Source organism: Lathamus discolor, chromosome 3, assembly GCF_037157495.1.
Source record: "Lathamus discolor isolate bLatDis1 chromosome 3, bLatDis1.hap1, whole genome shotgun sequence".
Classification (NCBI taxonomy): domain Eukaryota; kingdom Metazoa; phylum Chordata; class Aves; order Psittaciformes; family Psittacidae; genus Lathamus; species Lathamus discolor.
The window spans coordinates 82,866,982-82,879,934 of NC_088886.1; the positions used below are offsets into that span (position 1 = coordinate 82,866,982).

General features: G+C 40.3%; 1 protein-coding gene across 4 annotated transcripts in view; it reads right to left on the minus strand.

Moving 5' to 3' along the window:
- Nucleotides 1–12,953, minus strand: part of PARD3B (par-3 family cell polarity regulator beta) — a 414,980-nt gene that overhangs the window by 164,979 nt on the left and 237,048 nt on the right. For 3 of the 4 annotated variants that reach the window (XM_065670134.1, XM_065670132.1, XM_065670135.1), the window contains exon 16: nt 11,068–11,112. The exons of the other annotated variant lie outside the window; for it this stretch is intronic. In XM_065670134.1, coding sequence (XP_065526206.1) covers nt 11,068–11,112 — 45 coding nt within the window. The remainder of the gene's footprint in view (nt 1–11,067; nt 11,113–12,953) is intronic. 4 annotated transcript variants of the gene reach the window in all.

Genomic DNA, 12,953 nt, shown 5'->3' on the forward strand with positions numbered 1-12,953 from the left:
ATCTCACATCCTAATAACCACTTCTTCTGAAGAGTGCCCAATACTGCACTCCTCATATAGATACATTCACTATATTTACAAGTTCTCCTACCCCCATGTCAGGAACAACCTGGAATACAAGGCAGCAGGAAGCTCCAGCTCAAAACGGAAACTTTCAGCAAAGACATGAAATCTGGCAGACTCTGCACAGACTTTTGCTTTTAGCACAGCAAAAAGTACCACCAGGTCTCAGGAAAAGAACGTGTGCCCCAAACAGCCTACAACTGATAACTCATGCCAGCACCACCCCATTTACAAGAGAGAGTACTTCAGCAAGCAACTGACCTCTGCAGGCACAAAGTTATTTACCACAGAAAGATGACCACTTCAAATACTAGAAGGCCTTATGGTAAGTGGATGCATTCATTACAACTATCAGAAGCCTGCACTTTTTCATTTCATACTACTTGAGCATTCTAGGGTTTTTAATACTCTCTTGACTTGCTTCACTGAATTCTGCACAGAACAATATTCTGCAATACTGACCAGGGGGATAAATAGCAACTATGAGGTGTGAGCATTAACACCCCTCACCCCCACCCCTCAGCTAATATAACAATATGCCCAGAATCACTTCAGGAAATTAAAGAGGAAAAAACCACAGGAGGTAGAAGAAATATGAATATATGCGTATCGTGGCTGGAAAAAATTCTTGTGTGCTGGATTTTTTTTTTTCCTAGTCACTTCTCCATCAGAAGGAAGCTGTAACACTGGGTAAATCCTGAGCATGACATTTCCCAGGTCACATTAAACAAACTTCTTGCCCCCTTCTCTGCTCCTGGAATAAAGAATACTCCCCAAGGAAAAAGGCTGTTGGTTTGCAATCCCTGGATGCCGACAACTCATACTGGAAAGTGCATAATTCTCATATTGCTGAGATGTGATGGAAAAGAAGTAAATCTTTCATCTCTGTTGTTTAGTTTTGAAGACTGCAGGTTGAGTATCTGCCAGACAAGGCCTTCTCCTCTGAGAAAAGGCCATCTTTACTGCCATGCAGACTGTCCATTCCAAGTTTACCCACACATAAAAATGAGGCATTCCTGACACCCAGCATCACTCTCCAGCATCTTGCTGTAATAATGCCACAGCTTTAGCAAGCCATTTCCCTAGCTATGCATACACAGGAGTGCTCTGTATAGTTCCCATCTGCAGGAACTCTTTAAGTTTTGTTTCACAAGGGTCAAACTGAAATATCTATCTTTGGTACACTTTTATGGCACGAGCTTCCTTCCTAGAGAAGTCCAAGCTGTGCAGGACTTCTGGGTAGATGTACATGCACTTTTGTGCTTAGATTGCAAATATGGAAAGGGCTTTCCTGTTGAAGCCCTGTTTTACCACACTCAGGTAGCACAGAATTCACATTTGCTGGGTGAGACAAAATTAATAAAAGCTTTGGCCCAACTTATGCTTTTACAAGGTCATTTGTTTTCTGGTTCAGTGGTTTTCTGTGATCAGCTGGACTGCAAGAAACCCTACCCAGTCCCCATGGTTCTTCAGGAAAATTGTCCTTTCTGTTTGAGCTGCCTGTTCACTCCATCTGGCACTTACGAAAACTTCACTCTGCTCATCAGACTCGGCTGCTCCCAAGGACTCCTCAATCTTCCCTCATTCCTTAGGACAGGACCAGAGCCAGCATTTAGCAGCCCCCAAAAAGCTAAAAGATAGCTATAGCCCTTTAACAGCAAGTAATACCACACAGTCAAAAATACACAAACCCAAGTTTCACTGGTCATTAAACAGACCTCTCAGAAACTCACTTTCAGTTGAGTCTTCAGGATAAGAAACACTCAAACTTGCTCCCCCACTTCCCTTCTTTCAGCACAAAGACATCTCTGAAGATCTGCAAATCTTCTTTCATCCACGCTTTCTTCCTCAGATGTGTCTTTCTACACCCTCCACCCTGGTCAACTTCCTTCAGCTCAGGCTGATCCCAGGATCAAAACCTGTCAGTTACAAAATCATTCTTCTGTTCTCCTGAGCTTCTTTTTTCCTGCTTCCTTGGCTAAACCAGAACACTATTCTTATTTTCAGAATTCTTTTCTTGCTAGATTAGCTCCCCCCAACAGCTCATCTCAGAATTATAACATTAATAATGCTGGCATAGAGAGGAAGGAGGCAGAAACACGTGGCTAGGCATTTGTGATTACAGGGGTGTCATGGGATCCTCTTCAGGAGACAAGAAACCATTAAATCAACTACGCCATATTATAAAACCTCAACCACAGACCCTTGAATTTGCATCCACACTGCAGTTGGTCTATGTTCAGATCTGCTCTAGATCCTAAATCTCACACAAGAACATTCGAGGGAAATAGGTTTCTCCTGCAAGTTTGTTATTGTTCTCAGATCAGATCTATTCACTTTAACTGTAGTTCAAAGAAAGATCAATGGGCACTGCTCTGCCATATCTTAATATAATGTGCACTAAGAATCAGTCACAGAACAAAGAATTCATAAAATCAAAGTGAATAAGTGATTTAAGGAAAGATTCTTGCGATGTAAGGATGAGACAGCAGGGATGCCCTTCTTCAGTTTGCAGAGTTTATTGGGGTTTTTTTATTCCTTGCTCCTGCCACTGGGAAGTAATTTGATCCATGGAAAGTAAAAGTATTAAAAAAAAAAAAATCATAGCAAGTTTGGCATTTGAATTTAACAAGGGTATGGTTTGACATAGCAGATAAAGTGATGTAATAGACACCTGCCCCGGAATGCCATAGTTCTCACGTCCATCCATCTGCTTGCCGAGTTTCCCAAATACTGGCACACAAGCTTGCCTCTCTCAAACGGCTGAAGGAGGCAAGCCCAGCACTATTTACTTCTGTCTGTCTTGTTTTAGTGTTTGGCTGCTTTAGCTCTCTCAACCACCTCACCAGCTAAGCTGTGGGACTGGAATAACAGAAGTAATGGGAACCAGGCAGCTGCGGGTAGGAGGTATGGTGACTAAGACTGCTTTTTTCAGCAGCAGCAAGCTGATTTAGATCAACACAGTAACATCAAACTGCACCCTCAAGTGAAGGATTTTTATCAACATATGACTTTCTCAGGACCTAACAAAAAAGGGGTCACAACAATCATCATCACACAGCTAATAAAGTCTTCAAAACCAAGGAAAAAAAAGCCATCAAAGGAGTAGTTACAGCTGGTAAGTTACCAGGGACATAAAATGATCCTTCTCAGAGTAGAACTGAGAGCTTGCTTCCCCCTCCATAGAGGAGAACTATCTAACCAGGTTTATCCGCTAGAGTTGTTTACCAGCCACACAGGCCTGGCAGGCAAAGAGGTTTGTAAAGATCACCCGCCTGGCACTCAGAAGAGATTTTGATCAAGAAGCTGCTCTTTCCTCAAATTCAACAATACAGCAAGTTCTGTTAACTCAGAATAATTGTTTGAAGCTCAGGAACTGTAGTGCCCAGCCTTCCTTTTCCTGAGGCAGTGTAACATCAAACTACTCATGCAGAAATACTCGCTATTTGATAGCGGGGGGGATATGACTGCTGCATGAGTTCCATTTTTCTTAGCCTTTTAAAAACAATCAATATCCAGGATGTCCAGTTTGAGCTTCTCTTACTCAAGTTCTAATTTTGTTTTCATCTTGTCTCAATACACTTTCCTATCTCTGACAAGTTAAAATACATGAAGTTCCAACAGACAAATGAAAGTTTTTCCAACTAAACATTCATACTTTTTTAGCTTTTCTAACTAAACATTAATACATTATATTTAGCACTCTAAATACTAGAAAAATCAAAAGACCATTTATCTCAAGACTAATTCTTAAGAGTCACCTCATGAAAGCCAGAGGCTCGGGATTTATTCCTACAGACTTCCAGACTTGGACCATTCAGACATGAAAAAATCCTGCAGCCAGGCAGCTCAGCATTGTGCTCTCCTGTCCCACAGGCTTGGTCAAAACACAGTTCTGGTTCCTGTGCAACTAGGAAATGTTAAACGAGGCCCTTTACCACTCCTAGTGTAGACGGCTAGAACAATCTATAACATGCAAACTGACACACATATTAAAATAAAAAATAAAGTGCACTAAAAGCAAGATAGTAAAGCCATACTGGTATGGAGTACTACGTAAATTAATTTATCATCCTAGTTTCACTAGACAAGCTGTGTTTGAAGGTAAGGAAAAATACAACAGTAAGCAGAGACTCGATGAAAGCTAAACATTTTAACTTTCAGACTAGAAATCCTTACAAACCACAGCAAAATAACAGATTGAATGTAGCATCTTTGACTTCAGACCTTACCAGACATAAGTATAGAAGTAAACATTAACTCTAAGTGACCTGCAGAAAAAAAAGGACTCCTGCTGCATAAGTCAATACAGATTCTCAGATGACAGCAATTTATTGGCAACTCTGTGGTCAAAGGAACACTTTGCTTGGACAATCAAAGTTGTTGATGATGATTACGATAATATCAATAATAATAATAATAATAACACCACCACCATCACCACAAGAAAAGAGTAATCCAGGGAGAGAAGCTCAAGGTGAAGGTAACAGTAAAAGGTTGAAAAAATCTTGCAAAAATATTCCCAGCAATCAAGCATCAAACTTAACCCATAGCTTCATGATTCAAAGCTTAAAGAGGCATGAGTTATGGATAATATGGGGCACTGAAGCATCATAGAAAGATACGTGCATTTGTTTTTGTGTCAAACTGAAATAGCACTGAGTACTATATTGGCTGAACTAAGGGAAAATCACATAGCACAGCTTTCAGTGCCACCAGTTTGCTTGCTTCCAGTACTCAACACAGGTTAAGTTAGACTACATGAGTATTGCTAAGGTATGCTGCAGTCTACAATGTAGGCAATACCTCTTCACACTTGCAAGAATGATTGACACAGACAAGTATTAGACTTTTATTTTCAAAGAGAAAAGAACTAAAATCAACCTTTTTTCTCCTCTCACAAATGAAAAGGTAGGTGTCAGATTCTATAAACTACATGCTTTCAGCTCAAGGTCATTGTTTGGACAGGCACTTCACTTGCATATGCCAGGCAGCTCAGCCATTTACAGGAGTCTTTTCTACTGTGGATCTAGTCACTATGTAAATCCTTATGAACTCAGTACTAAATCCAATGCCCCCCTTTGGAAAGCTCAGCTTTAATGACATCTCCAGCAGTGAGAAGGCTTGTTTAACAAAATTATGAGATCTGACATGAGGAGAGGAGAACACCACTTCCCTACACACCTCTTCAATGCAATTGTGCTGCCTGCAAATCAAAACCAAAACAGAAGCCAAACTTGCTACAGTGGCACTGGTCTCAAATAAGCCTAGCAGTATCCACTAAGCTTTCTGTAGTCCTTCCTAACCCAACCATTAATCCCCAACAAAATCCTTCATTAAAAGAGCCTTTTGTGCTACACAAGTACACATAAGCCACTGGATTTCGCTGATGTTCCAATAGCTCAACCTTTGCACGATTCCTCAAGTTAAAGCAAAAAAAAAAAAAAAAAAGGGGGGAAAAAAAGGACAAAAAAGAGTTCTCCAGTTCTGTGTGCCATCTGTTCTTTTACCAGAACAAACTGTAACACACTGGATTCTGCCTGCTCCAGACCCTGCTCTGTCCCCACAAAAATTAAGCTAGAGCTCTTAATATCACAGTACAGTTAGGGTTGGAAAGGACCTTCAGAACAACAAGTTCCAACCCCCCGGTTATGTTTATATTTGCAGATATATATACCCAGTGCTGGGTACACCTGAGTTTACTAGAATGTAATCATCTGCACCATATAAAAGGTATTTTGCTCTCACAGACACTTCCCAGAAATGGTTCAAGAGTCAGAGTGTAGCAGGCACAGCTTCCAGAGGCAGCCTGAAGCCATCTTGCAATAGAGGCTCAGAGCACCGATGAGGATCACCCTGTGTCACCCAACCTTAAAGCCAAAAGGGACATTCAGTTTACACTTGTGTAAGTGCAACCTTAGTGTCTCCGACTTACATTGCAACCATGACTCCTACAATAGGCTGGAGAACCTTTCCTGAAGGCAATGATAAAGCTTCATCTGTTGCATTTTCCATATCCTATTTCAGTGGGTCATATAAAAAAAATCTATGAACAACCCTAATTTTTCAACCATTCCTGGGTCCTAAAACATAATCCTCATCCTGGCCTTAAAGAAACCTCAGTAAAATTTATTTAATGCAGAATACATCCTGGTATTAAATGATGCAGAGATACATCAAGACCTTTAACCTACCTTATTTGCAAATATCTCCAGTCCCAGTCTGAATACCCTCTTAACCACAACTCAGTTATCCATACATGAAGCAGTACAAACTGGAGGCCTACCAGATACGTCAGCACTTGAACCTCATAAAGCCCTTACCTTTGCAGGTTTTAGCTGTACACCCAGCTCTTCAAGCCTTCTTTCTCAGAAGGCTAAACCCACCCATAGGCTGAACATCAACCTGGTAACCACCCCGTCAGCGAAATTAACAGTAAGGGACAGAACTTGACCAGAAGCATCCGTCAAGCTATCCCAGTAGGCTTTTTGCCTGCTCAGGTCCTAAGCCTATCTCTTGCCACATTAATTCAACTCCAGCTTGGTAAAAGAGCTAGCCCTGTATCATTCAGTCCTGCAGGTACTAATCCATCGCCCCATCACAAGTTCCTCATGGAGCAGCCAGCAAGGAAATAAGATCTTCAACTCATCTTGTCTCAAAACTGTCTTGAAACACAGCCCCAGCCAAAAGCACGGTCTAGTGACATTAAAATAAAAATAGGAAAGCTTTTTTTGCCCATTTTGCTAATTAATATGTCAGAGCTCATAAAGAAAGACTCATCAGCTTTTCTCCAGCACTGCATCATCTGAAAGAGCTGTGTCAGCAAGAGACCTCAGCAGACAGTCAATACATACTAAAAGCATTCTAAGCAGTAAATCAGAACACAAAAAAAGAATTTCAGGAAAAAAATAATTAAAAATAGCCACAAAGAATTGAGTACTTTATTTCACTATTTGATACAAATCAGGTTATATTTAAGGTACAACAGTCCTGCCCTTCCTTATTGATGATATCCTCCTAGCTGCCTCAGAATTGCTTTTCTAAAAAGCTAAGAGTTACTGAGAAACTAAGCTGAAGTTTGCTGATTTTTCACCTCTATGAATTTTCAGGGATCTTCTTTGCTTTATAACAGAGGCACCACTTGTCTGCTTCTCATTCTCATATCCGGAACTAAGTTTAGGGAATGTGGACACACCATTGCTGAGCACACAGGAAGGTTTGCAGAGGACAAAGCCCTCCTCAGAAGATTCAGAGAAGATGCCTTGCACACAAATACTCGAACTCTGGTCTTTTCCAGAATGGGCCATCTAGGCTGCACCAATCCAGCACTCCAGTGCTTTTGCCAGTGGTACTGCAGCACAGAAAACCAACCGTATCCTGGGCTGCATCAAAAGCAGTGTGACCAGCAGGTCAAAGGAGGTGATCCTGCCCCTCTACTCTGCTCTTGTGAGACCTCACCTGGAGCACTGTGTGCAGTTCTGGTGTCCTCAACATAAAAAGGACATGGAACTGCTGGAACAAGTCCAGAGGAGGGCCACGAGGATGATCAGGGAACTGGAGCACCTCCCATAGGAAGACAGGCTGAGAAAGTTGGGGCTGTTCAGCTGTGTAGAGATCTCATAGCAGCCTTCCAGCATCTGAAGGGGGCCTACAAGGATGCTGGAGAGAGACTTTATTAGGGACTATAGTGACAGGACAAGGGGTAGTGGGTTAAAACTTAAACAGGGGAAGTTTAGATTGGATATAAGGAAGAAGTTCTTTACTGTGAGGGTGGTGAGGCACTGGAATGGGTTGCCCAGGGAAGTTGTGAACGCTCTATCCCTGGCAGTGTTCAAGGCCAGGCTGGACGAAACCTTGGGTGGCATGGTTTAGCGTGAGGCTAAAATGGCAGGGGGGGGTTGGAACTTGATGATCTTAAGGTCCTTTCCAACCCTAACTATTCTATGATTCTACCATTGTGGGAAATATTTGCAACACTAAGAACACCTGTAAGCACTGCTGCGGTGTACCACCCAGCAGGATGAAGGACAGGCCAGCTACGAGAACCAGAAGTCAGAGATGCATTTCTGTGAGGGTAAAATACAGGAACAAGGCTCCAGCCATCTTCCCACAGAACATACTTACAAGCTCAGGATGTGTCTAGACATGCTTCTAAAAATCAAATCGACTTTTTAAGGAAGAAAGAAAATAAACCCTGCTGCAATTGTGGGTGCAACATATAAAAAGACAGATGGGGCTACAGCTACAGATCCTTCTAATACCTTGGTCTTCTCCAGAATTGTGATAATGCTTTTTGAAATTAATACACACTACTAACTCCTGCTGCTGCTAACATGTAATATACGAGGGATACAGCAGCTACACATAAAGCTGAGACTATATGCCTGAAAAGCCACTGCCCCAGAAGGAACAGAAAGGATATTTCCCTAGAGAGAATTACTCAACCGCGTATTTCATAGAACAAGTCATGTTGAAGGAGAGAAGGGATAATTGCATTGATTGTTGGTAGGTGATAATTAATTCTGTAGAGAAATATGTTTAATTTCCTGAAGTCTAGAATAGGATGGAAACTCTCTGTTCTGTAATGAGAAAATAATGGTGTTTTGCTCCCAGCACAAGAAGCTGCAATGTCTTCCTTAGTGTGTTCTTGGAAAAGGTACCTATAGGAAGGCAGCATAATGAATGATACTGAAACATGGGTTTGGTGATGTGACTGAATGCCAGCAAAATGTGCGTATGATATGTAATTCCAAAAACATACAGTAAAAAGGGACCAGAGAAAAAGAATACCATGTTCTTGAACAAACCTTTAAATAAAATATTTGAACGGAACAATGAGAAAGCTGAAACTGCAGCTTGATTTCTCTTTATGAAGGGTTAGGAAACAGAACACAGAGAGGGAAGAAACATGTTTCAACAGTAATTGAACAGCATTCAAGGAACCAAGATAAATCACTTACAATCCAACCTTCTCAAAAGTTAGCTAACTCTTTTTATTCTGAAGTGGGGGAATATTCCAACCCGTAGGATCTTTGTATCTATTCCTTAGGTGATCTACTGAGCACTGAATTTAATCAATGAAAAAAGATCCCAGGTACACGTAAGAAGTCTATGAAAGGTAAGTAAAGGAAACAAGTCAAAGTTTAATAAGCATAGATCCATGTTTTCACATAAAATTTGTAGGTGTCTTCAAACAGAAAACTTTTCAAAGCCACGATTTTCAAGATTCTGGAGAAGTATGCAGAAGAAAGATCAAATGAGCGTAAAAGTGATATCATAAAGCTTAATGTACCCATAACAACTGATTGCAAAGAGTTATGATCTCACCATGTTTCTCTACAATATTCTTTGATAGCAGTGAATTCCACTAATCTTTGGAAAACTTCATGATATTTTAACATTTGTAGTAATTTTTCTGCACAGGAAAAAAACAAGGGCCTCCCTGTAGCTTCTTCAAGTTCGTCAGGGACTGTAGTGACAGGACAAGGGGTAATGGGTTAAAACTTAAACAGGGGAAGTTTAGATTGGATATAAGGAGTCTCCTACACTGGAGATATTCAAGGCCCGCCTGGACAAGTTCCTGTGTGATGTACTGTAGGTTACCCTGCTCTTGCGGGGGGGTTGGACTAGATGATCTTTTGAGGTCCCTTTCAACCTTTGGGATTCTGTGATTCTGTGATTCTGTGATAAGGAGGAAATTCTTTCCTGTTAGGGTGGTGAGGCACTGGAATCGGTTGCCCGGGGAGGTTGTGAGTGCTCCATCCCTGGCGGTGTTCAAGGCCAGGCTGGATGAAGCCTCGTGTGGGATGGTTTAGTGTGAGGTGTCCCTGCCCATGGCAGGGGGGTTGGAACTAGATGATCTTGAGGTCCTTTCCAACCCTAACTATTCTATGATTCTATGACAAGATCATCTGACGTTTTTACGTTCCCAAAAGAAAAGGTTGGATGAATTTTTTCTCCCCAGGAGTGATAATGTTACAAGACGTGCACTACTACCGATTCAGAAAGAGAATCCAAGAAGTTCACTGACGTAGGAAAGATGCCAGAAAGAAAGAATTTGTTTGTTAAGTTCATGAAAAGGTCTTCAGATAAGTAAAATCCACACCAGAGAACTACAGAGGGACACCCAGTTGTACAGAGAAGGAATACTATGAACAATTAGGAATCTCATTGCTGACCTTCTTTTACATGCATTCAGCTTTTTAGTTCTATCAAGGGAGTGGAAAAAGGCAATGTGCAATCACGCTACAAAAGGGGCAGCCTGATACTTTAGGGTTTTCAAACATCAGAAGAGATTGCTGAACAACTTTTCTAGAAAGTTTAAGGTTTCTTATGCCAGCTTACCTGTGGCTTGTGAAAAATTACGATTTCATGTGACATTTCCTGGACAGTTTTTTTAATACAAGAGCTGGAAGTTGAACAGTACCATGGTGTGGTTTGCAGACCTTATTTAATAAGTAGGTACAGTAATGACAGCAATATAGACTGACTTTTTTTTACTACTATGGCCTGAAAAGTCTTAGAAGAAGCAAGTTATTTCTACCACACAAGCTCGATGAATGCAAAAGCTCTGACATTCATTTTGTAAACTGTAGAATTTTTTAATATTAAATTCAATATTCCTGGGAATGGAAGTGGAACTCAGAGCAAGAAGAAAAAGCAAAAAATATTTATATTTTTCAAAATGTGTTATCATTTGTCTCCACACTCCACAAGACACATTGTACATGCACTTATTTAAAAGGACGTCTTCTTCAGTTTACAACACCTGCTCTGAAAAATAAAGTTACAGCTCTTCCTGCAAATGACTCAGCTACATGCACTGTTTGGCTGGCAAAGAACAATCCCTAATTCATCACGGTACAACTTTGAGTCAGTGCATACAAAGTAATGCCTTAATTTGCAACTCTTTCAGTCACCACAGTTTCTATAAGCTGATTTAATTTACTGCCCATACAATTTCCAAGTTGCTGACTTTTCCTCCAAAACAGGAGAACTGCTTACCCGATTTGTGTCCGGCCAACAAACCAACTTTACTTTCATCTGCCACTGGAGGAATAAAAGAAAAGACACAAAGATCAGAAACTTATTTAAATTCACGAGCCTTTGAAATACTGTCAAATTATTTCAGACACATCACATCCTACATCTTTTAACTTATAATTGTTTGTAAAAAGCTTTTTTTTTTTTTTTTACCTAATGCACCTGGGGGTGCTTCAAAGTCCAAATATCTGAATCAAAGCCCACTGAAACCAATAAAAGGACTATCAGCAGTCCTCGTGGGTTACAGATCAGGACCTCAGCACTTACACACTCAAAACTGAGTTGTCAGAAGAGCAATTGCATTTGTAAATAACTCATCTTGCCAGACAAATCACAGGGCATAGGAGAGTTGTAACATTTTCAGATCAAAGACCTCAACTGTAAAAAGAATCCAGATGTTAAAACCATCTGCAAGACATCTCACTGACTCACAGGACCCTCTCCAGACAATGAAGTCCCACAAAACCTGATCTTTATGAAGGCTTGTGCTTTCCTCTACGTTACAATTTATTTTACCTGTAAATCGTACCTTTGTAGTATTTCACAACATCTTATAAAAGAAGATGTTTACATTAGCAACAGTTTGCAGGCAGACGAGTGGAGGAGCAAATTGTGAATGTAACGAAAATTGTAATTTTTCTTTAGCAACTGTACTTTGGTTTATTATCATATATCTCAAGAAAGTAATTAAAATACTCTCCCAGAGGGCTGAGGGAAGAACCAATCACCATTTCTTAAAATGAATTCCATGCAAAAAAAAAAAGGTGCTAATGTAATGTTAGGGATGATAAAACAAGCACAGGAAATGAATGTCAGGGTTGAAAGCTTACCCTTCAACTCTGCCTGCCCAAGCGCTCCCTTATATCATGCCTTAAAACGTGAGCTCTTTATACAATAAATTGTCAAGTCATACCAAAAATACTATAAATGGGAACTTAGACAAGCTTTGCATAGTGGTCACCATAAAAAGTTTACACACAGGGTTACCTGCAATGATACAGGAATGTGTTATTTTCCACCCACTGCAGTAATTATTGACATTTAGGAGCCACTACTAGAAAAATAATCACAGTAAATATTTTCTTATATTGTCCCCCCCACTTTTAGGGAAGCTTTTCCCTCCAAAACCAGCATCAGATTGAGGACTAGGATTCACAACTGGAATCATGAATCCACAACTGGCCATGGCGTCTCTTCTCTACCTCTGTAATCTGACTGTCATCTGATTATTGGTGGAACTGACACAGCGTAGTTTTGCTGTATGACTTCAACACTAACCAAGGAAGACTCATACTCTGCAGCATTACACAGAGATGCTGCAAAACAAAGTAACCGTAGGGCTAGTCAAAATTAGAACTGCAATTAAAATTCAAGGCGGTTCTGTACTCCTTGTCCTTTAACCTCTCTTCTAGGTTTTTCTAGTCCCTGGAAACATCTATTTAGCTCCTTAATACACAGTTTGATCCTGTAACATAAAAAGACCAGACTTTTGCTAGAAGGTTAGTTCAAACTCCTTTACCTCCTCTCTCCTCCCAAATTTACTTTTAAGCAGAACAAACATGGAAAACTTTAGTCCCAAAGGTTAGTGTTTTGACAAGTTATGATTGTGTGAAAACAAGGGATTATAATGGAAGCTGATTTGCAACCTTAATTATAGCAGTCACTAATGGCAACTACTGTAATATATGATAATTACTTAGAGCAGGTTATGTTACAGTACATACAAGCTTTAAAAAAATAGATACCAAGGTTCACAGCATTTTTTTAAACTATGCTGATGACTTGGTTTGCCTGAAACTAAGTTTTACATTATTAAAAGGAATAAATCCATTTAACTTAATCATACT